Source organism: Ambystoma mexicanum, chromosome 7q (assembly GCF_040938575.1).
Source record: "Ambystoma mexicanum isolate Mex_15411 chromosome 7q, UKY_AmexF1_1, whole genome shotgun sequence".
Taxonomy (NCBI): Eukaryota; Metazoa; Chordata; class Amphibia; order Caudata; family Ambystomatidae; genus Ambystoma; species Ambystoma mexicanum.
Window position 1 is genome coordinate 1041890294 of NC_090941.1, and position 18199 is coordinate 1041908492.

Genomic DNA, 18199 nt, shown 5'->3' on the forward strand with positions numbered 1-18199 from the left:
GCAAATCTGGTGGGCAGACGGTGAGGTAAGCGCAGACAGTGGGACTGGCAAGTGAGCCATTGGGGACGGCCGTACCAAACCCAACCACTTAAATTATTTATTTATTAGGATTTTTAAAGCGCGTATCAGCCCAGAGGCATCATGGCGCCGTTACAGCAGGCATGTTTAGATATAATAATAGGAAAATATCATATCTGGTTACAATGGAGTAAAGGTGCAGTTACATACATACATAACAACTGTCGGTACAGAACAGGCAGTGGTCTTACTTAGTTACATTGGTCAGCGGGCATAAGTGAGTCAGTTGAATAGAGTGGTCTGGAGTGTTTTGAGGAATGTGGTGAGGGAGGTTTTGGCAGGAAGGGCCGTGGGTAGAGCATTCCAGTGTTTGTGGGCTTGATATGGGAAGCCAATTACCTCCAGCTTTAGCGCTTTTGGATGAAGGTATGTGCAGAAGGTTGGTGTGGTGTGTCCTTCTGGGGCGTGTGGAGATGTCTCGGGTAATGGTATCGGAGATATAGGATGGTGCGGTGAGGCTGAGGCATTTGTGGGTTAAAGTCAGTGGGCCTCATTACACGGTAGGTGGTAAGGGTTTACCGGTACCGGTATTTTACCGGTACTGGGAAATCCTTACCGCCTTACTACGAGGTCCCTTTGCTGGTTGGAGAATTTAACGCCTGCTTTTTGCAGGCATTAAATACCAACCCGCAAAGGGACCCGGGAGCTAACTACGGTACCGCAATTTGCGGTGCCGTAATTAGCACCTTCCCCATTCCCATTATGCCCTATGGGGCAAAAATGGGAATGGGGAAGGGCAATGGGGGAAGGGGGAATTACCGCACCACCAACCTTGGAATAGGGCGGTAATTCTCCTTTCCACCAAGGCGGTGCCGGTATTTTACCGGCATGGACCAAGGTGCTAATAGCACCTTGGTCCACTGCTGTCCGTGTAATGAGGCCCAGTGTCTTGAAAGTAATTCTATCCTTAACCGGAAGCCAATGCACTTCCCTCCTTGCTTGGGAGATGTGATCTCTTTTGGCGGTGTTGAGAGCCGCTCTAAGCGCGTTGTTCTGAACTGTCTGAAGCCTGCTTAGGTTTTTAGCAGTGGTGCCAACTAGGTGGGCGTTGCAGTAGTCCAACTTGGCGCCTATGGTGCCTTTAGCGATAGAGAGTCAGTTTTGTTTGGTAAGGCATGGTTTGACTGCATTTATTAATTTGGTGGTGTGAGCGGAGGCAGAGGCAATGGCATTGACTTGTTTGTCCATAGATAAGGTGGCATCTAGATAAACTCCTAGGGTCTTCACGGATGAGGAAACTAGCATAGTCAAGTTCTCAATGGAGAAGTTGGCATATTGGGGGTGGAGTTTGTTCAGAATTTCTTGTGGGCCAATTATGATAATCTTGGTTTTGTCTCCATTGAGACAAAAACTGTTTAAGGCCATCCAGGCTTGGATGGTGGTGTAAATTTTAAGGAGGGCTGCTGAGTCGTGAAAGTAGGAACCTGTGAGGGGGAGGAGGACTTGTGTGTCATCAGCATAGTTTGTATAGGCTATGCCGAGGTGGTCAAGTTTGTCAAATAGTGGTTTGGTGAATAGATTGTATAGTGTGGGGGCAGTGCAGGAGCCCTGTGGCTCACCACCGTGGATGGTGGTGGGGGTGGCATTGGCTTTGTCTGAGAAAACTTTCATAGCTCTGCCTTCTAGAAAGGAGGTAATCCTTGAGGTGGCATGGTTGGAGAAATGGGCCGTGCTATTGAGGTGAGAGGTGAGAGTTTTGTGATCTACAAGGTCGAATGCGGCGGATAGGTCTAGTAGTAGTAATAGTAGGGCTGGTTTTCTAGTGTCCAATATTTTGGTGATTTGGTACTTTAAGTTCAGAAGGGCAGATTCCGTGCCATGTCCTATATGGAAACCCGATTGCCCTTTTCCTAGGATTGAGTTAGTTTCGAGGAAGTGTTGGATTTGGTTGTGGGCGGCTTTATTTTTAGAAGAAAAGGTACGGTTGTGATGGGGCGATAGTTGGTAGGGATGATGGGTCTAGTGACGGTTTCTTGAGAAGGGGCCAGACCCAGGCTTCTTTGAGGTTAGCAGGGTCTATGCCTGACGAGATTGATGCATTGATAAAGGCTGTGATCAGTGGAACCAGGGAGTCAGCACTGCCTTTAATGATGTTGGGTGAGCAAATGTCGCCTTTGCAAGTGGAGGGTTTGATGTTTTGTAGGAGTATGGGAATGTTTATGTGTGGTTGCAGAGGGTGTGTTGGCCTTATCTGGAGTATCTAAAAGATTACGTTGGGTTTGTATTTTTTCTTAGAGGAGTGAGATTTTGTTAAGAAGTGCTTCCTGGATACTGTTGCACCAGGCTTGGTCTTTGATTATTTCATCGGGGATAGCAGGAGGAGAGGTGAGGTCCTTGAAGATGGTGAATAGTTCCCTAGATTTAGAGTTTGCCTTTAGTATACGAGAGTTAATGTTACTGGATTTGGCTGTAAATATAGCTTTTTTGTAGATAGATGAGGTTCTTTTGAAGTCTTCTTTGGAGGCCTCACAAAGATTGGATTGCCAGTTGGTTAGGGCATATTGTTTGTCTGCACGGAGGGCCAGTAGGTCTTCTGTGAACCAAGAGTTGGAATTAATGGATTATTTTCCTTTTCTAGTTTCAATGGGGGCCCTGCCGAACCTGTCCAACCAAATCCACACCCTGGAAAGGTCAATAAAGTTTTCACGGGGGCTGAGGGTCTCATGGGGGATAGTTATTTCTGGATAAGGTTTCCAAATTGCCCTTATTACCAAATGCATCCACTGGCCTTGTGCAGTGAGTGGCTGCACAACTGTAATTCGCGATGACATTGTAAGCTGTACTAGGTTCCACTCCCAGGGAGCAACCAACACTGACTCAATACAAATTGAATTCAGGGAGTAGAGATTGGTCAATGGTATACTGGGAATGGGCATGAGATTTAAGCAACCAAAAAACTGCATGATAGAAATCAAAGCACATTTGCCAAATCATGTCGATAGCCCCCTGAAAACCAACCAACCTGGCCTTGTACTCTCTTGCCCAAACACCCTCCCTCTGGGAAAAAGGACAACTAGTAAGTCTATCTGCCCCAGGACACCATGGAGCAGACCTGTGCATGAGCAACAGGGTTTTGGACGAGACTGCCTCTATGGCATGACCTTTACTTAAGACTATGGGTCTCATTACTTTTTTATTTTATATATTTGAATTGGTCATTTATAATTCGCTTAATATCCAGATGTTTCTAAGCGTGGACCCAGGGATCGAAACTGTGTTGCTTTGCATCGTTTTACTGCCAAGGCGAGCGCGTTGCCCCTGAGCTATCCTCCCGAGACAATAGCTATCCTCTCATGCTACCGGCAGGTTGCCGCCGGACTTGTAATATTTTACCGGCACCTGACTTCCCGGTGCCACCGGGTCATTACAAGTCCGGCAGCCGGGAAGTCAGGTGCCGGACAAATGTTAGTCCCCATTCCCATAGAGTCCCATAGGACTCCATAGGAGAGGGGACTCGGAAGCGCTGGCAACGTTGCTAACAGTGCCGGCGCTTCCATGAAGATTCTGCCTACCGTGGGTCAGACCTGTTGGGAACAGCGGCCCTGGTGGGAAAACTCGTAGTTTCCCACTCTGGAATCAAGGGGACCGGTGAGCTTACCGGCAAACGTGTAATGAGGCCCTATGTAAATTATTTATTTATTTATTTGTTTATTAAGCGCCAAAAGCCTGCAGGCATCAGGGCGCTACACATACACATAAAATCAAAAAAAGGGGAAGACATATAATTCCGCAGTAACCATGAAAGGGATGGTGTATGAGGAGGGATTAGTCAAACAGAAGTGTCTTAAGCGGCTTCCTAAAAGATTGCTGTTTGGTTTCTAATCTTAGCATTGTTGACAAAGAGTTCCATGCTTGAGCTGAGAGTAGATCACAGGACCTACTCATGCCCCTTTGTTGCTTCTGGGCTCATTCAGCGTACCTGAGTTGCTGGAGCTGAGTTGTCGGGATGGTATATAAGGCTAGAAAAAACAAAGACAAGAAAATATATGTCACCTTTATCGATCTATGAAAGGCATTTGATAACTGTAGGCTGAGAAAAATGGTGGTGCAAGCTATTGAACTGGTCCTGCCCGCAGATAGTCCCGCAGAACATTAAAGATCTGTATACCAACACGACCCTCAGGGTTAGACTGGACAAAACAAGGCTAACACCCAACAAGATATTTACCACTACGGCTAAAACAAGGATGCCCCCAGCGCCAGAAGTGTACACATTTTATGTGTCAGACATTGAAGAAGCATTTAAATACACAAGTGCATTTCTACCAAAACTGGCAGGAATACCAATTGGGAGGCTTCTGTAGGCTGACAATGCCAATAGGACGGATGGCTTTGAGGCCATTACCAAGCCCATGAGTGATACTCAAGACTATCCGCTTCAACAATGGGAAAGAAAGTGTGACGCTATTTTGGAGGACCTACAGGAGACGAAAGACGACCTAATAAACAACCCATCTAAAACAAACAAAAAACAAACAAAACACTGGATCCAGACTCAAAAGATATGAGGAAGTATAAAAGTTATAATGACTTCTGGTCGGCACAGAGGAAACTAAACACAACACCAGGTTATGTGAAATTGTTTCCAAACTGGTATTAGAGATCGCAATTTATGCGGTTTCACCTGAACATTTTGCCGTCAGGAGAAGTCTGCTACAGAAGAACGAAGATGGGTGGCACAAACAGATGCAGAATATGTCGAAACCCAAACTCAGTAGAAACATTAAAACATCTGACACTTGAATGTAGGGGTCTAATTGACGAACTAAATCAGTGTCTGGGTAAGATTGCGAAGAGTACTGTCAATAGAGAAATTTTAGTATGGTGGCACTTAACTGAATGAGAAAAAATACATATTAACCTGGCCCTAGTCAGATTGTTATTAATGATCTTTAAGAAAATTGAAGAACTGCCGAACGTAAAGAGGCTGGAGGAATAATGAAACGGGTACAATCGGAACTAAACCCATAAAGAGTGAATATCTGTTTCAGAATCGTTGTAAAAAATGTTTTGTTTTGTTTTTAGAATAGGATTTTGTTTATATGTATGTCGTTTTTGTACAAGGCTTAAGGTTTTCAATTGTAAAACCATATGGTGCCAATGAATATATAAGACTTGACTTTAGCCTTGAGGTATGTCGGGGCATTTCCATGGATGTATCTGTCTACCAGTGTGAGTGCTTTGAAACGTATTCTATCTTGTACCGGTAGCCAGTGTAAAGTCCTTCTGGCGCTGGTGATGTGTTCTCTCCTAGGTATGCCATAAATGATGCACACTGCATCATTTTGTATTGTCTGTAGTTTGTTAATGCTGCAAGTGTTTGCCCCAATCAAAGAACATTACAATAGTCTGGGCAGGATGATTGTCCTCGTCAAGATTATCCTGTTCTTTTGAGACAGGAGAGGTTTTGCCCTCTTCTGTACCTTCAGATGGTATTGGGCACTATGTATTACTCCATCCATGTGTGCCTCTGAGCTCACTGTGGCGTTCATGTATACTCCTAGGGTTTTAACTTTGTCTTGGATTTTGATCCGATTTGTCCTGATATACATATGGGACTATTCAGGGCTGAGTTCAGATCAATCTTATGTCGAGCCAAAGATCATTAGTTCTGTTTTAGAGGGATTCAGGCAGATTGAGTTCTGTGTCATCCAGGTGTTAATCAAATCGTATATGTGATTCAACTGTGCAGTATCCTACCTCATCAGACTATGGTCCATAGTATATATTGTGCAATACACAACGTAACCTTATACAGAAGCTAACCAGTGAACTGTTTATGCTTTTGTAGCACTGTATAGGTTTTCATCTGTATCATAAGAGATTCTAACTGGGTAGCGAGTTTATGGGCTGACATTAATGTGGACGGGCGGGATGCTTGATATATTTGTTCTTTTGTTACTATATGTGTGATGTTGTACTTTAATGGCCTCATGGCCGAATAAAGTTATTGATTCATTTATTGATTGATTCATTTCCCACTCCTTATTGTGACACAAGCCCGCACACTTGTCTACTGTTCTCATACTGACATCCATACCAATATATGAGTGTAAAAAGGGGAGGGGCCGGGAAATCAATTTCTGTAGTCAATGTAATAGAGAATATGTGCTTAGTGGCCAAGACATTTTTAGGATCTCTGAATTATCCAAGTTTGAAAGGAGCAGTACAAAAATCATCATAATGCTAAATTGTAATTGAAGATGATTATTGAAAATCTGCATTGTAATTTCACCATATGTTCACCATATGTTTATGTATACACATCAATAAACAAGTGTTCGCTCATGTTGATAATTGTATTGTGCATTAATAATTTCAGAAAATGAAGGAATCTGGTGAGCTGTGACTTCCTGTTCATCATGCCCGCATTTAATGACAGCAGATATGACCCATCTGCATTCATCCTGATTGGATTTCCTGGGCTGGAAGCGGCCCATGTCTGGTTGGCGTTCCCCTTCTTTCTCATGTACCTCTTTGCACTCATCGGAAACTCCACCATCCTGTATATCATAAGGACGGAGCAAAGCCTGCATGAGCCCATGTACCTGTTTCTGGCAGTGCTGGCTGCTCTTGATATACTCCTATCCACTAGCACCATGCCCAAAGTATTAGTCCTCCTGTGGTTCGGTGTAACTGAGATTTCCTACAATGGCTGCCTGGTCCAGATGTTCTTGATTGCTGCACTGTCAGCTATGGAATCCACGGTCTTGTTGGCCATGGCGTTTGACCGCTACACTGCTATCTGTCATCCACTACGGCATTCGTCCATCTTGACAAACCAAAGAATATCATGGATTGTACTGGTGGCAGTAATCCGAGGTTCTCTGTTCTTCACACCATTCCCCCTCCTAATTAAACGGTTGCCAATTTGTGGCAGCAGGGTGGTTTCCCATTCATACTGCGTCCATCAGGATGTCATGAAGCTTGCATGTGCAGATATTACGCCCAACATTGTGTATGGTCTATTTGCGATTCTCGCTGTCATGGGAGTCGATGTACTGCTAATTTCTTTGTCATATTTGAGGATTCTGAGAACAGTCTCCCGTCTCTCGCATAGAGAATGTTTGAAGGCAATCGATACCTGCATATCCCATATCTTGGCAGTATTGATCTTTTATATCCCATTGATAGGCTTGTCTGTAGCTCACAGATTCGGACATGGCTTGTCGCCAACCGTCCACATTGTGATGGGTGACATCTACCTCTTCCTGCCCCCTGTCCTGAACCCAATAGTGTATGGTATGAAAACCACCCAGATAAGAAGGAGGATTTGGAGATTGTTCCAATGAACATGGACGTATACTTGCTTATCAAACCATTGTATACTTGCTTATGAAACCATTAATTTCCATTAATGGTTTGATAAGCCATTAATTTCCATTCTCAAGGTGTTATAACGTACGTAACTTGTAAGTCATGAGCAATACTTTCCCAGCCGTCGTTGCATGGAGCATGAGCTTCATGCCCAAGCGTTCGCAGGAGCGACGCGATCCATTTGCTGGCACAGCATCATCCCGCTGAGATAAGCCCGTGGGCTTTGCTTACTTCCGAAGTGCCGGATTGACTGCTACCATTCGCATAATTTGCTATTAGCAGCATTCTATATTTGAACACTGCATCCACCGTGCTATGACCCCAGAATCCTTCTGCACCGTGGAAATATATTGCATTATCCACGAAGCAATATTCAAAAATTTACCCGCTAAGATGGCCGCCGCCGAATCGCACCTAGATGCGACTTCCTGAGGAGTCCGACAACAACAGCTGATTGGCCCGCCTGCCCGTCGGTGCCTTTTCTCCCAATCACAGGCAACCGACAGGCGCAGCCGACCCACGCAGAAGGCCCCGCAAAAGGCTCCTGTCCTGAGCCTGTCCGAGAATGGCCAGAGGCCAAGGCCAGAACCCCTGCATCTCCAATTCCATGCCAGAGTGAAGTGTTCTATTGTGAAATCTCCCGCATCACCTGGTAAGCGATTTACGCTCTCCCCACCACCCGCCCACCTATTATTTGCGCGATACGAATGCCTAATAGCTCTGTCTTCCACCTACAGCATCTATTAATTAGATGCCTGTACCTACCTTATACCCGCCTCTGTGATGCCTGGAACCAGGGACCCTTGCCGCCGCCCATAATCTTAACAAAGCCGCGCACGAATCCTCACAGACCTTTTCACTCTGCGCCACTGTGATCTTGCTCGCACGGCGTTCCTACGATCCCGGCTAGGTCTCCTACGATCGCGTTCGCCACAACTAGACATAAGTCCATTGTGAACCCCAAACTCAGGTGAACCGCTCCACTCTTGTACCCGCCTGCAAAGTCACTAGCATACTATAAACTAACAATCCGCACATGCCTCTCACCTACCGCCGGATCCGCGAACTAAAGTGAACCTTGCCTGCACATACACCTGAGCCCTATTGTTTGGTTTTTGCATCTAAGTGAACTCTGCCTGCAGGTTGCCAGTCATTTGGTCGAAAAAAATTGGTCGACCAGACAAATGGTCGAACCAATTTGATCGAAAACCAAATGGTCGAATTTTTTTTTTTTTTTTTTTAACCCTTTTTTTTTTTTTTTTGGTGGGGTCCCCCCCCAACCCCCTTTTTTTCTCTAAAAACCCCTTTTTTAACTAAACGAAAACCCAAAAAATAAATATATAAATAAAAAAAAAAATTCGACCATTTGGTTTTCGACCAAATTGCGTCGACCAAATTGCAGTCGACCAGTTTTTTTTCGACGAGTTGACTGGACACCCTGCCTGCATAATCCTTCTTGCACATGCTTTTAGCCTTATTGTCTGATTTTTGCATCTAGGTGAACTCTGCCTCGCACAGTTTTTCTTGCACATGCTTTTAGCCTTATTGTCTGATTTTTGCATCTAGGTGAACCCTGCCTCGCACAGTTTTTCTTGCACATACTTTTAGCCTTATTGCCTGATTTTCTAATTCTGGTGAACAATGCCATGCACATGTATTTAGCACTACTGTTTGACCTTCGAATCCAGGTGATTATTGCCTTGCACACGCCCTCTAGCCTTATTCTTTGAATATTGAACCTAGGTGAATACTGCCTTATTCTTGCATTTCAGCCCTGCTCTCTAAATCCCGCTGCCAGGTGAACCCTGCTAGCATATGCATTTCAACCCCATTCTGTGAACTCTGAACCTAGGTGAACCCTGCTTGTATCGGCACTTTAGCCCAACCTAGAGCTCTGAACTTAGACAACATCGTGCTCGTACAAGTAGCTCAGTGTAGATACTAACCTGCATCTAGCGTGCCTACCCTACCTTAGCAATGTGCGTTTAGGTCACTCGACCTATACCAGCCATCACTATGTATTTGCCGCTATTATACACAGTTATACTCAAAACTATCCTCCACTCAATTACCTCTCATAGCATGAGCACAGCTCAGCCACACATCCAGCCACTTCATGGCAATGAACCCCCGGAGCTAACCAACATGACCCTTAAACCATGCAACCTCCAACAGCGGAACCTAAGACTCCGCGCCAGACTCCCAAGAATCTATGACCCTTTAGCCAACTTCCAACTGGCAATTAACAACAACAAGCACACCTTGTGTGCCCCTAATATCCCATTTTATACAGCCAACAGTGGCCAACACCGACTACAACTTGTTGCCGAATCTTTAGAGATGTCCCATCAACTAAATGCCAACTCAAGGCCCCTATGCCCTCCAACCATCCCACCACACCGGGAATAAAAGGCGCCCTATTAAATGCCAGATCCTTGGTAGCCCACACCACCGAAATAGCAGATACAATCCTAAATGAGAACCTTGACTTCTTGGCCATCACAGAGTCTTGGCTCCATCCTGCAGCAGGACCAGCTGTTATGTTAGCCACCCCCGACAATTACACCATTATTCGCACGGATCGCACAACATCTAGAGGTGGTGGCCTAGCCATAATTGTGAAAAACAGCTTATCCCTTAGACTCTCCTCACCACTCAAAACTAACTCCTGCGAATCCCTCACAGCTAAACTCACCATTGCCAACAATCAAACCGTTACCATCCACCTGATATATCGCCCACCAGGCCCTATAAGCTCCTTTGAGGATGACCTTACGAATCTACTACCTGACAACCTAAAGAACTCTACTCAAAGCTTCATCCTAGGCGACTTCAACATCGGATTTAATGACCCACATGACCCCAATGCCCTACAAATCAATAACACCCTTGAGGAGTTAGGATTCTCCCAAAAGATCTCAGTTCCAACACACATCAAAGGTAGGACCCTCGATTGGATTGCAGAACATAACTGCCCTATCAACATCACATCTATAATGCCCCAGTTATGGTCTGGCCATTATATGCTATCTTTCACCATAGAAGCTACTATTCCTACCAACAATAATACCTTAGCCCCCATTGCACCTACTAGAAATAAGAAACTTATCACCCCAGAGAATCTCATCCCCTTTATTCTCCCTACCTTAAATTCCATTTCAGATCAGACCGACCCAGCCGCAATGGTAGAAATATACAACGAAGTGATGCTCGCCTCTCTGGACACTATTGCACCACTAAAAGTCAGGAAGAGTAAACTCCGCCAACACCTTCACATCTGGTTCACACCCCAGCTCAAAGAAATCAGACATAAGAAACGCCTCAGCGAAAAAACCTGGAGATCTGACCCATCAGACACCAACAAAAACATCTTAAAGAATCTAGCCACCTTCTACAAAAAAGAAATTATCCTAGCGAAACAGACCTCTTATAACACCTGTATCACCCAAGCTAAATTTAACACAAAAGAATTATTCACCATCCTGAAGGAAGTCGAATCCCCCACCCAAGTCCCTGATTCTAGTATCAAGGACAAGAACTGGTGCACAGGTATCCAAAATGCCCTGGCTGACAAGATAACTATGCTTCAGGCGAAGATCAATAACAAAAGAATGTCCATAACTGCACCGAACGCAGTTAACCTAAACCTAACTATAAACCCTTCACCAACTCTGAAACCGTTAGACAACACCCCCTTCCACTTTCGCAAAGTATCCTTCAAAGAAGTTGAGAAAGTCATCCTCACCCTCAAACCTTCCAATTGCTAGGGCGACCCATGCCCAGCCCAAATCATAAAAGATGCCGCCTGTGATCTCTCTCCTTTCATTACTAAACTTATAAATGCCTCTTTCACATCAGGCACCATACCTAGCAACCTAAAAAACTCCTGGGTCCTCCCCCTTCTCAAAAAGCAAATTTTGGACCCCTCTATCCCAACCAACTATCGCCCGATAACCACTGTGCCATTCCTGCTGAAAATACTAGATAAAGTTGCCTACCAACAAATTCAACACCACCTGGAACTAAACAACCTCCTAGGAGTCCAACAGTCCGGCTTCAGACCACAACACAGTACTGGGACTGCACTCCTAGACCTCAAGGCACAAATAGACACACTCAGAGATAATGGCACGACCTCACTCCTACTACTCCTTGACCTTTCTGCCGCCTTCGACCTGGTAGACCATACAATACTTTGCAATCACCTGGTCTCGGCAGCCCGCTATTCCCAGGAAGCAGTTGCATGGATCCAGTCATTCCTAGACAACAGGACAATCCGAGTATTCTCTCCCCTAGCAGCCGCGGACCCCGCACCCATCTCGTGCGGAATGCCCCAAGGATCTTGCGTATCGCCCACTCTCTATAACATCTTCACAAAGCCCCTTTTCGATGATCTAGACGGTCTTGGTATCACCTACACTAATTATGCAGACGATACACAGATCCTCATCCCTTTGACGGGAGATTATGACAAGGATTTGGCCTTTGTAAACAGAGTCTACCTCATCATCCAGGCACCGCCTCCAATATAAAAAAACTGGGCACCAAATATGACTCCTTCATAATTGACAACAACACCATCGCTGTAGCCAAAGTAGTTAAAACCCTCGGTTTTTACATAGATTCCACGCTCTCATTTGACAAACAAGTGAACTCCATGGCCTCAGTTACCTCTTATACATGTAAGCTAATCAGAGCAGCTAAGCCATTCCTATCACCTAATAACTGCATCATCCTAGCACGAGCATTAATCTTATCGAAATTAGATTATTGCAACGCCCTCTACATAGGCAGTAACAAATACATCACCTCTAAAATTCAAACACTGCAAAATAATGCCCTGAGAGCCGCCCTCAACTTCCCTAAAAATGCTCATATATCAGACCGTAAGAGATCCACCAACTGGCTCTCTACTAAAGATAAAATCCTACTTAAAACAGCCTCCCTCACTCACAAATGCCTTAACCATGCAGACCTGCAATACTTAATAGACAGATTCACTAGACAAACAGCTGCCCGTCCCCTACATAAAGCCAACTCTAACCTCCTACTAGTACCGAGATTTAAACTCACTAAATCTGGCGGGAGTAGTTTCCCTGTTAAAGCAGCTCAACTGTGGAACTCACTCCCAACCGATCTAAGAGAAGACCTTCCCTACCAGAAATTCAGATCTAACCTGATCCAATGGTTGAAAGCTCATGATGTCTATCATCTTGCGACCCTCATTTAAGATCTCATGCATTTTCTGTATTTTCAACTGCTCTGTATATTTGTCACATCTGCATACTGTAAATTTGCTGTACATACCCGATGTTCTTTTGTCTCTACTTGTCTACAGCACTGTAACCATAGCTGTACCCCTGTTTATTTGCAACATGTAACCTAAGCTTAACAATCCTCTTACTGCCTTCGCTCCCGCATACCCCCGGGTCTGGTGCGCAATATAAATAAATAAACAAACAAACAATCAATAAAATTCATGATCTGGCTTTAAAAATAGGCAACCTCATTACAAGTATATACTTATTTGTGTCCTACATTGTTTCACAGAAGTGAATTAGTTATATATTAATAGTAAGTTGGGCTTTTATATCACAATTTATGCTGGAGTCCAACCTCTGAGCAAAGGACACTTTATCAAACCCAATCAGCTCAGCATTATCTTGCTTTCAAGACAAGCCTGTTGCCTCTGAGCTATCCTCCCAGCCTGCGTGGCAGTTCACTTTGATGCATTTATTTTGCATTTGATTAATTTTTTAATAATATGGGTTTATCCCATATCCCCTACCCAAACCTCAAACGTACACCACTACCATACTCTCCCCACCCTTATGCCCTTTACCCACAGATATACATATATCCATTACTTCCCCACAAAGTAAATGTATCAGAATGAATGATCACACTGGTGATGGAATGGAAACCAATCTATATTTGCCAGAATTAGGCCATGTTGTTGGTAATTAAGGTGTAATGTTCGATTGCACGGAAGAACTGAAATCCCCTTGCATGTATGAAATCACCATTTACCATCAAGAACATGGTCACACATAATTATGGACAACTCAAAGATCATGTGGCACCCACAGAGAAGCACCAACTGTGGTTCACTTGCCACCAGCTAAGTCATATGGAAAAAACAAACATTGAAAAGAAATAACTGTTGCTGATTTTCATTTGCATGCTATACATGTTAAGATCATGTTTAACTGGTGCTTAATTTTTTTCATAGATACAATGTTGATGCAAAGTGTTTAGAATCGTACCGAAGTGCCATTAAAAAACATACTAATCAATACTACATCATTGTAATTATTGTGAAGGTTTGCTTACACAGCAGAAACAAGACCAATGAGCACGCTGTCTCTGTCGATGGCTGGGAAGGAATCATCAATCACATGGCTCATGGATCGTGCTTTCAATCCTAGCCTATTCTTACACATTGTTGCTGCTATTGACTATTGACAGTTAGCTATGATGCAAGGAAAGTGCTCAAAACGTGTCGTTATTGACCAAATGTTGAGCGTGCTGGCAGTGTCAAGTGGCAATGTGCTCCTCTTTCACACCCTTCCACGCTCTCAGGGCATAGTAAGGACAGTGAAACACAGAGCTATGTATTAGCTCGCTCAGCACATTTTTCTCTTTATCAACGTCAGTGTACGTCCTGTGTTAGAGATATTGTCTGGACGAGATACACCTAATCTTGTGGCATTTTGTTATTGTGATAAAATGGTGGTATATTTATTGTGGTAATGCATTGGTGTCTTCCCTATCTAGAGTGGAAATGCTCCCCTCAGAATGTATCCTTATGCCTGTATTTCATCCCGGGAACTCCCAAAGTAAAAGTTACCGGACTTGTTACACTTACATTTTGACAGTGTCACTGTCTTTCCTCAGCAACCTATCTACAATGCTGAGCTATGCTCTATCAACCAAATCATAAAGCATTTTCTATTGTGAATGATTCACTAGACATGCATGCATCACACACTTTTAAACGTAGTTACTATGAACACCAAAATTCACTTCAGGTTCTACCACCTGTGGTAAAACTTATTACCACCTGCAGTACACTGGGGCTCTTCCCTGTAACCTCACACCCTCTTTGTCAGTGAGTGTATTTATGCACATAAAACTCAACCACACTGTCTTAGTTTTTAAAAACGTTTTCTTTTCATATACACTGTTATTTGAATCTGCAAGTCATTCGGTATAAACTTGGGTACAAATAGAGAACATCCCAAAGAGTGCATGGCACAGTTTACATTCATTAATGAACACCCTCAGTTTTTTATCTTGTTACCGACCTTGAACTCTGATAAATTCGGCAGTAGACTCAGTCTGAGAAAGAAAAGAAAAGAACAAATGGACAGCAAAACAAACCCTTTTTTCTGAATTTTCAAGTTATGGTAATTTTGCACCATAGAACATTGCACATGAAAGAAATCTGCAAGCCCTAACTAACTATGAAAATGCATCCATTCAGTAGTCCACATCACTTATGACTGGCTCATATTCACCTTGGAAGCTGGCAAGATTCCTGCAGTGTTATCACTGGAAAACCCCTTTTTGTTGGCTCGGCAGCAAACACAAGGATTGCGACCTCCGCACACCCAGGCTACCCACAAGAAGCACACGATTTGTATGCCAGGATACCTGCTTCCCCAGTCTACCGCCTGTCTCCTGCCATCTCCCAGGAAGTTTCTGAACCTCTGCTCTGCCAGTCTGTCTACAACCACTCTCCCTCTTACTTTTAAAGGGTATCCCTGTCCCTCAACAGGACCTTCTTCTCTTCCTGACGTGCTCACATCACCCGAGCTGCACAGTACTTTCCAAAATGCCTACTAACTATAAATGTATCATTTCACTTTCTGCTTCCTGCGAAAAGAATGGAATTTTAGCATTTCATAGCATATTTCATATTTGCAATCTGTGCCCTGCTGAATGAAATCACCCAGCCAGTAAAATGTTTGCACGTTTTAACCCCATTGCAGAGAAGCACTCATTTTCATTTCATCTCATCTGATCCCATTTTGCACTAATTTGTTAATGACAGGTTACAAGTTATTGGGAAGGGGTTGTTAATTAAATTAGCACATGTTAGTGTGTATGCACATTGTGCAAACCAGACAGATGATCTGTTAGTCTAAAGTAGACCATTTTAAAATATGTTCCATAGCCAGAATGTGTGCATTTCATTTTTAATGTGCACCGACCATTCATGATGTTTGTATTTTCTACATGAACCCCCTGCAATGACTTATTGCTTCTTCTGTGTTCCTACACCTCAAGCAAGGTTGTTATGCTATGTTCTTTTCTTTTTTTTTACTTGTTAAGTACACCAATACCTCCTCCTGGCACTAAGGTAATCCCATTATAAAAAAGTCTACATATAGAGTCTGATTCATGGAATTAGCTGCACGGTAAATAGGGACTTGGCACGCCAAACCGCATGCAAAATCCCATGTGTCGATTCATGGAATCAACTGCGTGGGACTTTTGCATACTCTGCAGGGACTTCGCGCAGACTCGGCACGTCCCTGTGAGTGGCCGAGTGTCTTGCGTGAGACACCTTGCAGAGCGTGGGCATGGCCTGCACATAGACCGAAGTAGGGGGCGGATCTAAAAAAATGGCAAAGAACAAGGGAAAATGTGGGCGTTCCTAGGGGCGACCCACACAAGGCGATCACATGCCCACAACTGTGCAGGTAAAATCATTTTTATGGATCTGACCGTGCAACCTCACGTCGGGGAAAAGACCACACAAAGCTCCCGATCTAACCGCCACCCAAAGGCAGGTGTACAGACAGTTGTGCATAGGTAACACTGTGCACAGGTAAGATTTCATGTTGGATTTAGGGGTGCGTGCACATAGTCAGGGTTCCGATAGAAGGTAGGGGTGCGCATAAGCAGTGTAGCAGGGTGTAGGCACGGTTTACAGGAGTTTGCACGCATGTGTACCGGGATATGATTACTTTTATGGTACGTTCTACGCATGTTGAGGGAGTGCTGGGAATAGCTATGGGGGACCCCACATGCCCCCACCTGGGTGCTGGGCTGGTTGTGGGGGTTCGCAGGCGGTTTTTCCAGGGTGCATTGCATTGCGCACGCAGATAGCACAAAGTTCTGTTTCCATGGCTGAAAAGGCTCTGCGTGTGGGCGTGTCGTGGGCGTTCGGGCTTCGACTTGCGCATAGGGCTACTTTGTGTGGACAATTCCATGAATACGCCTAGCAAGAGAAGGGAGGGAACCAGGGAAAATACAATGACATTGTTACAGGCCATGAACAGTAAGGATGTGAAATTAAATATCGTACTCGGCCTGACGACATTTCAGATAGTGCAAGTGCTAAGACATAGATAAGGAAGGGAGGGGGAGAGTGGGAAGGAAATGGAAACAGACAGGCGACTATCATACTAGGCCTGAGGATATTTCTGGTAGAGACGGAGAAAACAAAAGGTGAGGGAGAGGGCTGCAGAAAGGGAGGGGAGGAACACAACAAGTGACTAATGTACTAGGCCTGACGACAGCTCAGATAGTGATGGAGAGGGGGTGAACAAGTAATGGAAGGGGGGAGGAGACAGACAAGCTTACTATCATACTAGGTCCAGTGACAATTCTGATAGAGTAAGTGCATAGAAGAAAGTAAGGGGACGAGGAGAGGAGATAGGAAAAGCGAGAAAGGGAAGAGAGAGCAGCGAGTAAGCAGTTAAAAAGAGTGGAGAAGCAAGAGTGGAGAGCGAATAGAATTGCAGAAGTCAGTAGTAACACATAATGTTGCAAGCCAGGATACAAGATGAAGATTGGAACAGCATGATTCCGGGCCACCATGAGTACATGATGCAAAGGAAGTCCAGCATGAGAGTTGAAAAAGGGTGACGCATGAGGGGATGCAGGGTCAAACAAAAATCAAGCAAAACAGGCAACACCTGTGTACGAGAAGGGTGGGGGACACAAAGGAACATCATGGGGGGGCGGAGGGGGTGGGGGGGACCTGTGGGGACATAGGGAGTAAACACATGTTGGTGGATGCTTACCTACTGTATGAGCAGGGGGTCAGGCCCTGGTTCCTCCTGGTCCAAACAGGTACAACCAGGAATTGCCCTTTTCTTTATCTGCCCTTCGCTTTGGACACCCGGGCGAGAGATGCCCTTGATCTAAGAGTTAAGAGCCGAAAGGAAGAGGCAGGGCTAAGAAGGTGGGTGGTGCTTAGACCAGGTGACCTAGATCCACTTGCACCTGCTCCCCATCTGCAAAGGAAAAGAGGCTGAAGGGCTCCTTAAGTAGGGAAAAAGAGTGGCAACTAGGAAGGCACCAGGTGGACGGGGCTTGCTAAGTGGGGAAAAAGAGCAGGAACCTGGAAGATACCATGTGGGCAGGGCTTAGGCCAGGTGACCTAGATCCACTTGCACCTGCTCCCCATATGCAAAGGAAACGAGGGTGGAGGGCTCCTTAACTAGGGAAAAGGAGCAGCAACCAGGAAGGCACCAGGTGGAGACAGGGTTTGCTAAGTGGGGAAAAAGAGCAGCAACCTGGAAGGCACCAGGTGGGCGGTACTTAGGCCAGGTGACCTAGATCCACTTGCACCTGCTCCCCATCTCATGAGCCCTCCGTATTAAACATAGTACCTTTGCAATGCTCTTACCCTCGGGTAGCTTGTACTCCTGGAAAACCTGGAGTAATTGCATGCCAGAACATGCGTACATGCAAAGACGATTGTTAGGGAGAATTCTCTTAAAAGGCTAATTTCCCTTACCTATAGAGTCCCCCAGCAGCTTTGCTGGATTTCAAGGGTTTATTTTTT

The 18199-nt window shown here is 44.8% G+C and overlaps 1 protein-coding gene across 1 annotated transcript; it reads left to right on the forward strand.

Moving 5' to 3' along the window:
• Positions 1-6440: 6440 nt before the first annotated feature.
• LOC138527946 (olfactory receptor 51E2-like) lies at positions 6441-7370 on the forward strand. The gene has a single exon (XM_069639341.1). The coding sequence runs from the start codon at positions 6441-6443 to the stop codon at positions 7368-7370; it is 930 nt and encodes a 309-aa protein (XP_069495442.1).
• The last annotated feature ends 10829 nt before the right edge of the window (positions 7371-18199 follow it).

Coding starts and splice junctions, on each gene's coding strand:
- LOC138527946 (XM_069639341.1), top strand. CDS start 6,441: ATGCCCGCATTTAATGACAGCAGATATGACCCATCTGCATTCATCCTG.